Source organism: Schistocerca gregaria, chromosome 6 (genome assembly GCF_023897955.1).
Source record: "Schistocerca gregaria isolate iqSchGreg1 chromosome 6, iqSchGreg1.2, whole genome shotgun sequence".
Taxonomy (NCBI): domain Eukaryota; kingdom Metazoa; phylum Arthropoda; class Insecta; order Orthoptera; family Acrididae; genus Schistocerca; species Schistocerca gregaria.
The window spans coordinates 246,102,829-246,119,298 of NC_064925.1; the positions used below are offsets into that span (position 1 = coordinate 246,102,829).

General features: G+C 44.7%; 1 protein-coding gene across 6 annotated transcripts in view; it reads right to left on the reverse strand.

Annotated features, from left to right (window-relative positions):
• The window catches only part of LOC126278363 (uncharacterized), an 830,119-nt gene that overhangs the window by 97,225 nt on the left and 716,424 nt on the right, over window positions 1–16,470 (reverse strand). Inside the window, exon 2 of one of the 6 annotated variants that reach the window (XM_049978431.1) lies at window positions 363–424. The exons of the other annotated variants lie outside the window; for them this stretch is intronic. Coding sequence (XP_049834388.1) covers window positions 363–408 — 46 coding nt within the window. The 5' untranslated portion in view covers window positions 409–424. The remainder of the gene's footprint in view (window positions 1–362; window positions 425–16,470) is intronic. 6 annotated transcript variants of the gene reach the window in all.

The following is a 16,470-nucleotide window of genomic DNA, read 5'->3' on the forward strand; positions in this document are numbered from 1 at the left end:
TAATTTCGAGATCTTCTCTTTGTGAACTAAGAAATTCTTTACTTTTTCATGATATGCTAGTCACGTTCAACACATTTTGCCGTGAAATATGAAATAAATCGATTTGATCACCTTTCCAAATTAGCCGTTACACAATTGCTTTAACCATGTTTTCGATGTCTCTGTAGGCAATTTTTGGTAGGTCCATTCTTTGTATAAATTCTGTATACCTGCACTGATATTTGCTTTCCTCCACACTTCCTGTAGTTTAGTACTGGCAGGTTTAGCAGCGCCTGAAAGTGTTTCATTCATTTCCTTTTAACAGTAAATAAAAACTAAAAGTACTTGTTCCATTGAAGAGAGTCGAGCTCCTAAAGACTCACCACTAGGCACCTTTTCTAGCAGCCAAACTCCTCTTTTGGTACCCATTTTAATGGTCAATTACCTGCAAAAGATGAAAGAAATACATGAGAATCCAATTAGTGCAAAGCACTTCAATACTAGAAATTTCATTAGTTTGAGATACAGTAAAAGCGAGCAATGCGCACAGCCCCTAAATATTATTCAACCTTCTTGAAATCTGGCATATACAAGGTGGTTCAACTGCCCCTACCGCTAGGTTTTATGCCCCTACAACATCTTGAAATTCCACATGCAAGATTTTATTATTCTCTCGTTCACTATATGGAAACTATTAGTCCTATAGAAAAAATGAACAGGGCCTTTTTAAAGGGAATTTAATGTAGTTAAATTTTATATTGGATTGCGTTTTCGCTAGAGGCCGTAGTTTTCGACTTATTAAAAAAAAAGATGCAAAAGCGAAATTCAAATAATTCAAATTGAATAGCTAGAAAGATGTGGCCTCCAGAGAAAAGGTATCCCAGCACAAAATACACCTACATTCAATTTTCTGCAAGAAGATCTTGTTCATTTTTTTGTGCGCGACGAAACGAGCGAGAGAATAAGAAAATCAGCAGTAGGGACAGCTGAATCACCCAGCGTACCTTTTACATCACTAAAGCTCGGGGTGGACGCGAAGTCCTATGGAAATAACATCTTTGGAAAAATGAAACATGCTAATGTCCCCCGTCGCATAATATTGCAACCACTGGCCTGCGTTCCTGACGCGGTACATACACTACTGGCCATTGAAATTGCTACACCAAGAAGAAATGCAGATGATAAACGGGTATTCATTGGACAAATATATTATACTAGAGCTGACATGTGATTACATTTTCACGCAATTTGGGTGCATAGATCCTGAGAGATCAGTACCCAGAACAACCACCTCTGGCCGTAATAACGGCCTTGATACGCCTTGGCAATGAGTCAAACAAAGCTTGGATGGTGTGTACAGGTACAGCTGCCCATGCAGCCTCAACACGATACCACAGTTCATCAAGAGTAGTGACTAGCTTATTGTGACGCGCCAGTTGCTCAGCCACCATTGACCAGACGTTTTCAATTGGTGAGAGATCTGGAGAATGTGCTGGCAAGGGCAGCAGTCGAACATTTTCTGTATCCAGAAAGGCCCGTACAGGACCTGCAACATGCGGTCGTGCATTATCCTGCTGAAATGTTGGGTTTCGCAGGGATCGAATGAAGGGTGGAGCCATGGGTCGTAACACATGTGAAATTTAACGTCCACTGTTCGAAGTGCCATCAATGCGAACAAGAGGTGACCGAGACGTATAACCATTGGCACCCCATACCATCACGCAGGGTGATACGCCAAACATGGATGCGACCATAATGATGCTGTAAACAGACTCTGGATTCATCCGAAAAAATGACGTTTTGCCATCCGTGCACCCAGGTTCGTCGTTGAGTACACCATCGGAGGCGCTCCTGTCTGTATTGCAGCGTCAAGGGTAACCGCAGCCATGGTCTCCGAGCTGATAGTCCATGCTGCTGCAAACGTCGTCGAACTGTTCGTGCAGATGGCTGTTGTCTTGCAAACGTCCCCATCTGTTGACTCAGGGATCGAGACGTGGCTGCACGATCCGTTACAGCCATGCGGATAAGATGCCTGTCATCTCGACTGCTAGTGATACGAGACCGTTGGGATCCAGTACGGCATTCCGTATTACCCTCCTGAATCCACCGATTCCATATTCTGCTAACAGTTATTGGATATCGACCAACGCGAGCAGCAATGTCGCGATACGATAAACTACAATCGCGATAGGCTACAATCCGACCTTTATCAAAGTCGGAAACGTGATGTTACGCATTTCTCCTCCTTACACGAGGCATCACAACAACGTTTCACCAGGCAACACCGGTCAACTGCTATTTGAGAAATCGGTTGGAAACTTTCCTCATGTCAGCACGTTGTAGGTGTCGCTACAGGCGCCAACCTTGTGTGAATGCTCTGAAAAGCTAATCATTTGCATATCACAGCATCTTCTTCCTGTCGGTTAAATTTCGCATCTGTAGCACGTCATCTTCGTGGTGTAGCAATTTTAATGGCCAGTAGTGTATTTGGAGCAGCCATTGGTCTGGATGACTGCCTATCCTGACACGACCACTGACCAGGTGTAGCAAGAAACACGATTTATCTTACCAAGGGACACATCTCTACTGATCTACGGTCCAGTCTCTACGATCCTCTGCCCACTACAATCATAACGTAAAAGTCGTCTGTTGTGGAGCCGCATACTGAACAAAATGCTCTGAACAATGTACTCGGAAACACATCTGCCTGTACCAGTAGTGTATTCTATTGTTATATCTGCCACAAATCACCGCCTGTCCTTGTTTAAGAAGCGCACAAACGTGCGACCTCAACGTGCTTTGATACTAAGTGAACGTCCAATGTCTCGATGCTTCCTCGTGGTTCAACCGACCTTCACGAACTTTCAGTAGACGCCCGGGACAATAGCACATGAACAGCCGACCTGCTTCGTCGAATCCGTGATGCTCATCCAGAAAGTGAACGTCCAATGTCTCGATGCTTCCTCGTGGTTCAACCGACCTTCACGAACTTTCAGTAGACGCCCGGGACAATAGCACATGAACAGCCGACCTGCTTCGTCGAATCCGTGATGCTCATCCAGAAAGTGAACGTCCAATGTCTCGATGCTTCCTCGTGGTTCAACCGACCTTCACGAACTTTCAGTAGACGCCCGGGACAATAGCACATGAACAGCCGACCTGCTTCGTCGAATCCGTGATGCTCATCCAGAAAGTGAACGTCCAATGTCTCGATGCTTCCTCGTGGTTCAACCGACCTTCACGAACTTTCAGTAGACGCCCGGGACAATAGCACATGAACAGCCGACCTGCTTCGTCGAATCCGTGATGCTCATCCAGAAAGTGAACGTCCAATGTCTCGATGCTTCCTCGTGGTTCAACCGACCTTCACGAACTTTCAGTAGACGCCCGGGACAATAGCACATGAACAGCCGACCTGCTTCGTCGAATCCGTGATGCTCATCCAGAAAGTGAACGTCCAATGTCTCGATGCTTCCTCGTGGTTCAACCGACCTTCACGAACTTTCAGTAGACGCCCGGGACAATAGCACATGAACAGCCGACCTGCTTCGTCGAATCCGTGATGCTCATCCAGAAAGTGAACGTCCAATGTCTCGATGCTTCCTCGTGGTTCAACCGACCTTCACGAACTTTCAGTAGACGCCCGGGACAATAGCACATGAACAGCCGACCTGCTTCGTCGAATCCGTGATGCTCATCCAGAAAGTGAACGTCCAATGTCTCGATGCTTCCTCGTGGTTCAACCGACCTTCACGAACTTTCAGTAGACGCCCGGGACAATAGCACATGAACAGCCGACCTGCTTCGTCGAATCCGTGATGCTCATCCAGAAAGTGAACGTCCAATGTCTCGATGCTTCCTCGTGGTTCAACCGACCTTCACGAACTTTCAGTAGACGCCCGGGACAATAGCACATGAATAGCCGACCTGCTTCGTCGAATCCGCGATGCTCATCCGGAAGTGTCTACCATAACAATCAACCGTTTGTCGTAGTTTCTTATGTCAATGGGCTTTCCACATTTGGAGTCTCTGCTAGAATATTTTCCCATTAGTCTCTGGCCACGTGCACGCACCCCCACCAGTTTCGTTAGGAAATTCTCACACGCCATCCATACAGCCCCGACCTCTCGCCATGTGAATATTCGTGGCAGTCGATTCGCTTTGGACGACAAAGTGCACGCCAAGGTACACTCATGGTTCTACAGGAGAGCGCGAACATTTTTCCGTGAAGGCACTGACCGTCCTTTCTCACAGTCTGGTAATAAATAGTAAAATATTAAACAGTTCACTTACTTTTTTTCATCCGTCTCGTTTTCATTTGACTGCCCGTTATACAAGCGAGAAAAGATTCACAAGCGGTGGTATCGTAAATTACCACAATACGCACGCCTGAACAGATGCAAATCTTGGAGCAATCATTGAGGTGATGCATCAGGATCGCTTCGGTATCAGTATATGGCTTAGAATTGTCAGTGACAGACTGATATGGCCATACAGTTTACCAAAAAGGTCAATAGGTGCTGTGTATCACCGATTTCTGTGTTATCACCGCCAGACACCACACTTGCTAGGTGGTAGCCTTTAAATCGTCCGCGGTCCGGTAGTATACGTGGGGCCCGCGTGTCGCCACTGTCAGTGATTGCAGACCGAGCGCCGCCACACGGCGGGTCTAAAGACACTTCCTAGCACTCGCCCCAGTTGTACAGCCGACTTTGCTAGCGATGGTTCACTGACAAAATTTGCTCTCATTTGCCGAGACGATAGTTAGCATAGCCTTCAGCTACGTCATTTGCTACGACTTAGCAAGGCGCCATATTCAGTTACTATTGATATTATGAATTATGTATCGTCAAGAGCGACGTTTACCATGAATGGATTAAAGTTGAGTATTCCACCAGCTACGTCCGTTTATCTAAATTCTAATTTCCTTGTCCTGTACCAGACCACACGCCAGCCGGAGTGGGCTAAAACGCGTGCCTTTCGGCCTCCTCTAGTAACACGGTGTTGGCTCTCCTGCCAACCACAATTTCTAAAATAACGAGTTACCAAAGCTACTGGAGAACGTTACCCTTGGAAAAAGACAACGACTGTGGTTTATGAACTACGGGGCATCGCCCTGTTTTCTATGAACCGTGCGACAGTACCTTACCGCCAGGGTGGTGAATTCGTCGAGGAGGTTTGGTAGCATTGCCTCTCCAATCATCTGAGCTGAATCCGTTGGATTTCTGGCTGTGGAGGCATTCAACGGCCTTGGTGTACGCTCAAGCCACCGGCAATGCGCTAACATTAGAACGAGCGACCAGAGCATGTGACACAATCCGAATGGAACCAGGTGACATCAGTGATAAAATCCGCTACAGCTGTAAAATTACTTATTTTCAAAAAGGAAAGCACAACCCGGTTTCAGGACCTACGTCCATCGTCAGATGCTTATTAAAACGTGAGTCCGTAAATGATGCATAACTGAGTCTAAAATTTGTGAAAACAGTGCAAGCCGGCCGCGGTGGTCTAGCGGTTAAGGCGCTCAGTCCGGAACAGCGCGACTGCTGCGGTCGCAGGTTCGAATCCTGCCTCGGGCATGGATGTGTGTGATGTCCTTAGGTTAGTTAGGTTTAAGTAGTTCTAAGTTCTAGGGGACTGATGACTACAGCAGTTAAGTCCCATAGTGCTCAGAGCCATTTGAACCAAAACAGTGCAAGAGTGGATCCAAGGATGCTTTATTTTAACAAATTTTAACGTCAGTTAACATCAGTTATGGATTCACATTTTAATATGCGCCTGAAGATGGACACAAGGCCTGAAACCGCGTTGTTCAAAATGGCTCAAATGGCTCTGAGCACTATGGGACTTAGCATCTATGGTCATCAGTCCCCTAGAACTTAGAACTACTTAAACCTACCTCACCTAAGGATAGCACACAACACCCAGTCATCACGAGACAGTGAAAATCCCTTACCCCACCGGGAATCGAACCCGGGAACCCGGGCGTGGGAAACGAGAACGCTACCGCACGACCACGAGCTGCGGACAAATCGCGTTGTACTTCCCTTTCTAGAAATAAATAATTTTACAAATGTAGTGGATCTTATCATTGATGATGAATAACAATGTGCATGTACAGTCAAGAGAAACGGAAGCAGGTGTATTTGAAAGAGTGCATAATTCACTGCGCAGAAGGGTTGAAAGATGCAAGCTACCCAAATGTATCCGGCCGGAGTGACCGAGCTGTTCTAGGCGATACAGTCTGGAGCCGCGCGACCGCTACGGTCGCACGTTCGAATCCTGCCTCGGGCATGGATGTGTGTGGTGTTCTTAGGTTAGTTAGGTTTAATTGGTTCTAAGTTCAAGGGGACTGATGACATCAGAAGTTAAGTGCCATAGTGCTCAGAGCCATGTGTGTGTACCCAAATGTAGCACTGTCTATAGCGCTTATTTCAGCTTAACAGATGGGAATGAGAGGACAGATTGACCCACATCTCAACAAGTTTAGATTTTGGGAATACGATGATAGGAACCTTTCTTATAGTTTTGACCAAAAGCGTCTCTTGAAGGAAGATATGACACTTTTTTTGAACACTCTGTATTTAATGAGTGTCACAGTTTCCTGAAATTGGGCAGCAATCGTGTAATCAAAAACTATTTACGTGCCACAATTTACAAACTGGCAGTTCTCGCACCAAGCGTCGGTCGTCAGCAGTTCCACCTGCATTTCGCAGCCGCTTTGTCAAGGAGCTTCCGACATTATCCACCAGATGTGTGAGTGTGTGTTTGCGCACGCACGAGCGCCCAGCGCGGCGTGCGCTTTGGGCCCGAGCGGCACGGCGAGGTGCGGCGCTGCGCGGCGGAGTTCCTTGAACCTGGTCGTGGGTCGTGAGCACTGAGGCGGCCGCGCCGCCGAGCGCGGAATGCAGCGACCGCTGACGCCCCGGGGCCGCGGCTGGCTCTTCTCGAACAGCCTCCCAAATCCTCGAGGCGAGCAGCTGCCGCCTCGGTCGAGTACGGCACGCTCCTCTACTGTCCCGCGACATTTGCAACCAGACGTGGACTCCTGATTTCCAGTCTTTGTTAGATTAAAAATGAGCGTTTGGCATTGATGTCCGGGAGACCCCTCGCGGGGCGGTTCGGCCGCCGCTCCACAAGTTCCTTAACGCCACTACGGCGACTTGCGAGTGAATGAGGATGAAATGATGATGAAACACACACAACACCCGGTCATCTCGGGGCAGAGAAAATCCCTGACCCCGCCGGGAATCGAACCCGGGACCCCGTGCGCGGGAAGCGAGAACGCTACCGCAAGACCACAAGCCGCGGACTTTGTTGGACTACTTACTTACTTCAAAGCGAGAGCGCCCAAATCGAATTCGAGCCTCGTATGGTATCATTTCACTCAAGCTACTCCCCACACGTCTGTGTTGCTACCTTTACCTAAATGGCACCATGGGTGAGTCGTGGGACTACGCACATGCGCATGGGATCGGTATGATTAAGTCACGTGTTACACAGGTACACACACTGAAGTTCATAACCCTAGTACAGAGCGGGTAAAACAAAACCTTTGTTAAGAACACGGGAACTGTCCATCACAGAAAACATCGGAAAACGCGATTTCGATCCGCCAGTCGCTTTCTGTCTGCACATGCTTATCTTCATTCCGCTATTCCGATACTTCGCTTTGTCATTACGTTTGTCAGAATGAAAGGAGCAAACGTGTTTAGTGACCAGTTGAATGCTACACCAAATGGTGCTCACGATAAAATAGCCCGAGTTCATTCTCGAGTTTTACGCGAAGAAGCATTGTTTGTGGAAGACGTGTCAGGAACAGTTTCTGCCGATGATTCAGAAAAAAAACAGAATCTACAGCTACATCTATATCCGTACTCCGCAAGCCACCTGACGGTGTGTGGCGGAGGGTACCTTGAGTACCTCTATCGGTTCTCCCTTCTATTCCAATCTCGTATTGTTCGTGGAAAGGAGGATTGTCGGTATGCTTCTGTGTGGGCTCTAATCTATCCGATTTTATCCTCGTGTTCTCTTCGCGAGATATACGTACGAGGGAGCAATATACTGCTTGACTCTTCGGTGAAGGTATGTTCTCGAAACTTTAACAAAAGCCTGTACCGAGCTACTGAGCGTCTCTCCTGCAGAGTCTTCCACTGGAGTTTATCTATCATCTCCGTAACGCTTTCGCGATTACTAAATGATCCTGTTACGAAGCGCGCTGCTCTCCGTTGGATCTTCTCTATCTCTTCTATCAACCCTATCTGGTACGGATCCCACACTGCTGAGCAGTATTCAAGCACTGGGCGAACAAACGTACTGTAACCTACTTCCTTGGTTTTCGGATTGCATTTCCTTAGGATTCTTCCAATGGATCTCAGTCTGGCATCTGTTTTTCCGACGGTCAACTTTATATGATCATTCCATTTTAAACCACTCCTAATGCGTACTCCCAGATAATTAATGGAATTAACTGCTTCCAGTTGCTGACCTGCTATATTGTAGCTAAATGGCGCCCCACGATAAGAACTCACGTATTACAAAGAAAAAGATTCCGTCCTTTTAATCGCGAAACTTAAAGCCTGTTCCTTCAACAAATGTATATCACGATCAACAGCGTTGAGAGCTGTGAGTGTTTCTCACAGCCGGCGTGGATATCTCCTTTGCTGTCTTCTGCGTGTTAGTCTTGTCTCGCAGTTATTGTTCTCGTATCAACAGTTCTTCGCGGTGGTACGCAGGCCTTATAGCAAATGGTAAATTAGAATATTGCCCAGTTTTCCTTGTTTTGGAGGTGATTACATTTATTTTTATCTGAAAATAGTCCGTTATGTGGTCCGTACGTAGGTTCCTTCCAAACGGCATGTGACGTGATCGTTTTAATAAACCTGTCAAGAGTGTATTCAACGGACAGAACATGTGAGGGAGAGGGGGCTCAGTTCTTGTCCAGATCACCAACTTTACATCCTAAATAAATTGCAAAATACTTCTTTGCAAGAAAATTAAGTTTCCATTTCTGCGATAGAAAATTAAGTCTCCACAGTTATAACGGAAAGAATTTGTGGTGTTTACAGTGGTAGGTGGCAGTTTTTCTTCTGAATTTACACCAGACACAAATTACAAACATTCACGACCTTACAAAAACAAGTCACTTCTGATATTATCATAACTCTCGACGATGAGGTGGAATTTCCAATAAAGATAACGTAGCCGAGCGGTTCTAGGGTCTACAGTCTCGAACAGCGCGACCGATACGGTCGCAGGTTAGAATCCTGCCTCGGGCATGGATGTGTGTGATATCCTTAGGTTAGTTAGGTTTAATTAGTTCTAAGTCTAGGGGACTGATGACCTCAGAAGTTAAGTCCCATAGTGCTCAGAGCCATTTGAACCAAAGATAAGGTAAGTCCACGTGTTCAACGATAGCCCGCAGGCAGTGGTGCAATAGCAGTTTCGTTTCCTGGAGTTAGAGCTCTGAGCTGCGAGTCATGTCTGCTAATTCTTTGTGCATATCTTTCAACAGTTAAAACTGCAGAATATCTAAGCTGTGAAGCTGCAGAATATCTAAGTTCAACAACAGAAGCCAACCAATGTGTGGCGTTTTCAAGGCTTTCACGTCACGCGAAAACTGAATCCGATAACCGAAAACTGATTTTATTTTAGAACTCAGCACCCACGACTTTCCAAAGTACACCGGTAAAATTCTTTGTAGCAGACGAGTGCTAACAAGAAATTTTCTAACAGTGTGCATTCTGTTGCAGAGCCAACGATTCGTTCTGGAAATAATCCGTTAAACTGTGGACACGTCATCGTACGCGACATACTTTCTATCGGAGATGCTCTGCAGGGAACGCTGGGGAGTCTCTGCTGCTAAGAAAGCGAGAGAAATGACTCAGAGCATTATAACTTTGAAGCGTGTCTGCTTGCCTCTCTCAGTAAGTATACTGCCGCCAAAAGGTAACGACATGGTATCGAGTACCAATACTGAGCACAGTCGTAACAACGTAACACGTCGTATACTTTGTAGGCTGAAAGATTCATTCTCTGTTTTCAAATGATAATATGTTCCAACAGTACCTTGAAGAAAACGAGCTATCATCACATAACCATATCATTGTTATGAAACAACCATCTTTGTTCACACGAACATTTGATTCCATATATCTAGATTTCCGGGAGGCTTTTGACATCTTTCCTCACAAGTGGCTTTAAATTAAATTGCGTGGCTATGGAATATCACCTCAGTTGTGGACTGGATTCATTATAGCCTGTCAGAAAGATCACAGTTGATAGTAATTGATTCAATGAAACCGAAGATACGTAGTTGGGTTCCCTCAAGGGTGACTTACAGGTCATCTGCTATTGCTAACCTATATAAACGATTTAGGAGACAATTATTATACTGTTCTTTACCGAATTGTGGAGAAAGTTCAGCGTCAGTGTTTGCTAGTTCTCACACCCAGACACTGTATTTCACAGTTTCTATCTGGAAGAAAAATCCCACGGATGTAAAATGAGGATGATGTTCCTGGTGACGCTAATATCTTTCGGCGTCCGACGTTACGTACTTATAACCGAGGTCGTGGGACGAATCAGAATAAGTTATATAAGGAAATATTTCTACACGTACACTAGATCTGGTGTTAATGGTGTACTGGTGCAGCCTCGCGTTTAACTGCTTTACGACTCCAATACAGACATGGGATTAGTTTTTGCTTAGGAGCTCAAAATTCTATGAAATAACATTTCAGCGAAATATACGTTACACCTTCTTAAGTTAAATCCATGGATCAAATACAAAAAACTGAACACAGAATTTTTATTGATGTTTTATACAAATTTTATTATATACAAAAGCAAAGGAAAAAGCCGTCGATGAAACCAACGAATTACTTAACAACTCGTAAGGTTTTTTTCAGTGACGTTCTTGAATGTATTTTGGAACAGTCCTCTTCCCCCAGTAATTTATCATTATCTGCCCATCCCATCTTCCCTGTTAGCGGCCCTCCTCATTAGTCTCTGCTAAATTTTCAGGAAAATGGTCTGAGTGGTTGTATAAATAGTACACCTTAAGATTCGTGTTATCCCCCCTCCCCCTCCCCAACCTTTAAACATCTTGTTTAACAGTTCAACATAGTTTTCCGTTTCGTATTTTTCCTACAAAATTTCCGATAATTGCAAGAAATGAAGTCCAGGCTTTTCGCTCAGCCTCATTCACCGAAAGTACGAAGGCAGAATCGTTAATTAGTTGTCTTATTTGTGCACCTCCTGGTATTTCTGCCTTAATTTTTTCCGTGCTCAACTGATGATTTTTTTTTTCCTTTTATACGCAAATCATAATTTGTTCTTATCAAGAGCCTTTACAAACTGCATCATAAGGCCCTGCTGGATATGCAGTGGAAAAAAGGCGATTTCCTCTCGTTCATCAAACGGGTCGTTAATGACATTCTTTTCCCCAGCGTCCTTATTCTCTTAGGCCACTCTTTTCTAACCCTGTCATGTGTTTCGCCTCTGCTAGCCTAGTGGCACAAGAATGTAAAAGCTTCATAACCTAGTATGGAAAATGCACGGAGAAAACCAGTAGGTCAACGTACTTAACAAGAGCGGGTGTTCATTATCAGAACATGCGGGTGACACGGTTTCCCGTCCACAAACTGCCCGCATTATCACGGTTTCGACACTTTCATGGCGATGCCTTTCAGCTGAAGGACGCGTTTGATACTTTCAAAGAGACATTCAACTACTGAATTCTCTAAAACAGACCAATATTACACTTTACAGGTACTAGTTAGTGCACTTGCTATCTGGTGCAACGATTACACCCTTCTTGTGAGTCGGAGACATGGACAGAGGATGATATGGTGGCCGGTAGGTTCTGAATTACCTCACAAGGCCGTAGAAGAGTGACAGGGGTGAGTTGTCACGGTTCTTCTACTTCCTAAAGCCATCTACCGAGCATCTCATCTCTTGGAATCCAGCAAAGAATTTCCTAGGACACCTGCTACCACTCTGCCTGGATCCGTGTACATCCCACATCCATTTCGTACGCAGGCCTACTACGATCACAATTACGTCCCCCTCTCCAATCCGCTCACTGACCCATCTGTTTGTTTTTCGTACTCTCCTCGTAGTTTCTGGCACATTTCTCTCCAATGCATGCTGAGCAACCATAAGTTTTAAAATGGTTTTCACGTTAAAAGTACTTGTAGTTGTAACTAGTAATACACACTGATTATTAACTTTTCTTTTCGTAAATCGAAATTTTGTTTTGAAAATTCTATTTATCTTACTAAAACTACTGTAGAGCATACCTTATTCTGTTTATTTCTTTTGCTGTGCACCCAAGCGTTGTTTTACATTGTAATAAGCACAGAAACTGCTCAGTCGGTTCTATCGCACCATTGTTAATTTGACCAGTTTTCTTCAAAGGAATACCATGCAACAATTCAGATGCAAAGAAGTCAGCAAGGAAAACATCAGAAGAGAGACGATGATGAGAAGATTTTGTTTATGAAAAGATCTCTTCTGCAATTAAATGTTTTCCTAGAATTGCGGCAAAACTTTTTGGAACTGCAAGTCTGCATACACCACTTCATATTACCGTCAGGTTGCCAATAATGCTGTTCTACCAAAATATTAATGACTAAGTAATTAATACCGTGCATTTTAGAGAACTTCATATTCACCGACTGAACAAAAAATACATGTCCATCCAGCATAATCAACACAGGTAATACTATGCAGTAATCACTGAAATATAAGCTGTGAAATTTTATTATATTGATAAGTACTGATGAAAGATTATATTGCACTCATCATTTGATAGTGTAATGGCGTCAGTCTCAAATTACCAAAATTAATGAGCCTTACTGTGTAAAATTTGTAACTGACACCAAATGACTGTCACTGCAATGACGCTTTTATGACGAGGATAGTTTACAATAAGTCCCACTGTTCACATGTTGGGGCTGTCGTCATATGACTATCGATGCCTTACATTTTTTTATTAGTGACTATAACAGAATACCCACAAATTATAATTTAGTATCGACGACTTTGTACTATCTGTGTTTAATACGTTGTATTGTATGGGATCTAAAAAATTGTATCATTTTACACGTGGTTGAGAAAATATGACGTCATACACACAGAGACGCGTGAAAAACTGTCGCTTCATGCATGACGTTTAAATCTATTACTTCCTTGCTACTAAGTTGATTCACAACACATTACGCAGACAGTATCTACATATGCCGTTGAACGTGCCTGCAAAATTATTTCACTGTATGACAAATAGTTCAGTGGACACGATGTCATAAACATTGGGCTGCGTGAAAGCGGAACTGCATGGGCACATCTAGTGAGATACAGGAGAAATGTGTTTACAAATGTGTGCGAAATATGTTAAATATACTAGAAGTAAACGTGCCATGTGCGTATATGGGCAAAGCCACGGATAAAGAATTCCCTCCTAAAACCCTGGATCGATTCAATAGAACTTGGGACACACGTTATTACTATGTGGAAAGAAATAACGTTGGGTAAGAACCTCCAGCCTCCTATTCTGGTTGGGTTATAACTTTGTGAGAGAATGGGGAGAGGAAGGGATGGGCAGACAGAGAGAGAGAGTGAGGGGGGGGGGGGAGGGAGCAGATATGGGGAGGGGGAGGAGGAGATGGACAGAAGGAGGGGAATGGAAAATGGGCAGACAAAGGAAACAGAGACAGAGGGGGGATGAAGGAAAGAGGGGGAGGAAAAGACGGATTGAGAAAGGTAGCAGGGGATATCGAAAGAGAAAGGGAAGATGAGGTGGACATCGAGAGAGGTGAGGAGGAGATGGAATGAGAAAGTGGGAGATGGGCAGAGAGCGGGGTGCAGGAGACGAACAGAGGGGGAGGAGCAGATGGACTAATAGAACTGGAATAAACACATACCTGGGCAACGCCGGGCACTCCGCTAGCTGATTCAATATTTACAAGCTACTAACACACTGTTGTTTCACGCCCTATCGAATGGTCGTAACAGCTCATGTACCAAATATTAGCGTGTAACGTCGAAGGAACCAAACAAAGATTAGCTTGAAGCAACTGAAGAAAATCAGATGGTATCAAAATAAGAATCGTCACAGAGAAATTTCAACTTCCCTGTCACTGTTATGACTCTAGTATCCAGATCACAGGACGGCGACGCTGAATGTCTTGTAAAGAGTCACTATTTCCCTCGGCGGTCCCACGAAGACGGGAACTCTCACTTATTAACAAAATTATCACATTTAATTACGAAATTAGAAAATACGTTGAAAAAAGGCAAACCTAAAAATATAACATTTATAGATTTAGAGAAAGCTTTTGAAAATGCTGAATGGAATACACTCTTTGAATATAACATTTATAGATTTAGAGAAAGTTTTTGGAAACACTGAATGGAATACACTCTTGAAATTCGAGGGTATCAGAAGTAAAATACAACGAGCGAAAGGTTATCCACAACTTGTATAAAAGAACGCTGTGAAACAGGGTTGTAGCCTATCCCCAGCGTTATTCAGTCAGTGTTACTGAGCAAGCAATTATGGCAATCAAGGTGTAATTTGTAAAAGGAACTCAAATTCAAGGAGAAGAAATTAAAGATATTAAGATTCCCTTATGACACTTTAATTCTGTCAGAGACGGTGAAGGACTTGAAAGAGCAATCGAACGGAATTAATATTGTCTTTAAAACAAGTTATAAGATTAACAGCAACAAAGAAAAACAAAAGCAATAGATTGTAGCCAAATTAAATTAGGCAATGCTGAGACAATTACAGGAGTTGGACAAAAATATGGAAACATTAGAAACTCAAAACATTACGGTGTAGAAAACCCGTTGGCATTCGAGACAATGTCCAGTCGTCTCTGAATGGATAAATACAAGACCTCTACGGTTTTCATTCTTCCTGTAAAATAGTGGCAAGTTGAGGCAACGATGGCGGGGGTGAATAACAATCGCTCACCTTATATCCAAAGTAGACCACAAACGCTCAATAATAATGAGACCTGGAGACTGTGTTGGCCAGGGGAGATGCGACAATTCATCCTCGTGCTTACAAAACCAGTCCTGAGCGATGCCAGCTGTGTAAAGAGGAGGCCTCTCGTCTCGGAACACAGCATCGCCGCTGGAGAACAAACACTGTACCATGGGACAGACCTGATCAGCCACAATGGTCACATAATCCTTAGCAGTAACGCAACCTTGCACAGTAATCACGGGAGCCATGAAATACCACGATGTGGCTGCCTAAATCATCACCGACGCCCCGCTCACTCTTGGGACGTTAACTCGGTCAGACGTTGGAAACAGTGGGAAAGGAGATCCATCCCAATGACTTTCTCCCGTTGCTCCGTAGTTCAGTTTTTATGGCTCCGGCACCATTGTTTTACTTTTACGGGTATTTACGTCACTGATGAGTGGTCTAGGAACAAGGTCGGCCGGCAGTTCCCTGCTTATGGATCTCCCTTCGTGTTGTTTTTCTGTACGACAGGGCTTGCGAGTACGACGTTCGGTTCTGGAGTGACTTTTGCAGCCGTCGTCTTCTTATTTTCGTCACAATCCTCTTCACTGTCTGTGTGTAACGATTCTCAACACACACTTTGGTCCTTGTTGTGACTTAGCGGATGACGTTCTTCAGCTTTCCCTACATGCGGTATAAATCTTCGATGCGGCGTATCTTGAAACACTAAACACTTGGACTCCGTTTGTTACGGAAGCACCCACCATGGGATCATCAACAATTTGCCCACATTCGAATTCGCTTAGTTCCGGCGTAATGCTCTCACAGCTACACAGAATACTTTTTCGACCACGACTGAAACGTTGAACGTGTTCAGGGTGTTGCACGGTCGGCAACGCCTGTGTAAGACTACAAGTGTCTGGCGCAGTTGTTAGATCGGTTACTGCTGCTACAACAGCAGGTTATTGAAATACGAGTGAGGCTGAATGTGGTGTTACAGTCGGCGAACGAGCGATGGGACGCAGCATCTCAGAGTTAGCAATGAAATTGGGATTTCCCCGTACGACCATTTCAAGAGAGTACCGTGAATATCAGGAATCCGGTAAAACATCGTATCTCCGACATAGCTGCGGCAGGAAAAAGATCCTATAAGAACGGGACCAACGGCGACTGAAAAGAATCGTTCAACGTGACAGAAGTGTAACTCTTCCGCAAAACTGCTGCAGATTTCAATGCTGGGCCGTCAACAAGTGCCGGTGGGCGAACCAATCAGCGAAACATCATCCATGTGGGCTTTCGGCGCCGAAGGCCCACTGGTGTACCCTTAATGGCTGCACGACACAGAACTTCAGGCACCGCCTGGGCCCACCAACAACGACACTGGACTTTGATGACTGGAAACATGTTGCCTTGTCGGAAGAGTCTCGTTTCAAATTGTATCGAGTGGATGGCAGTGTACGGATATGGCGACAAACGAATCCTTGGACCCTGCGTGTCAGCAGGGGACTGTTCAA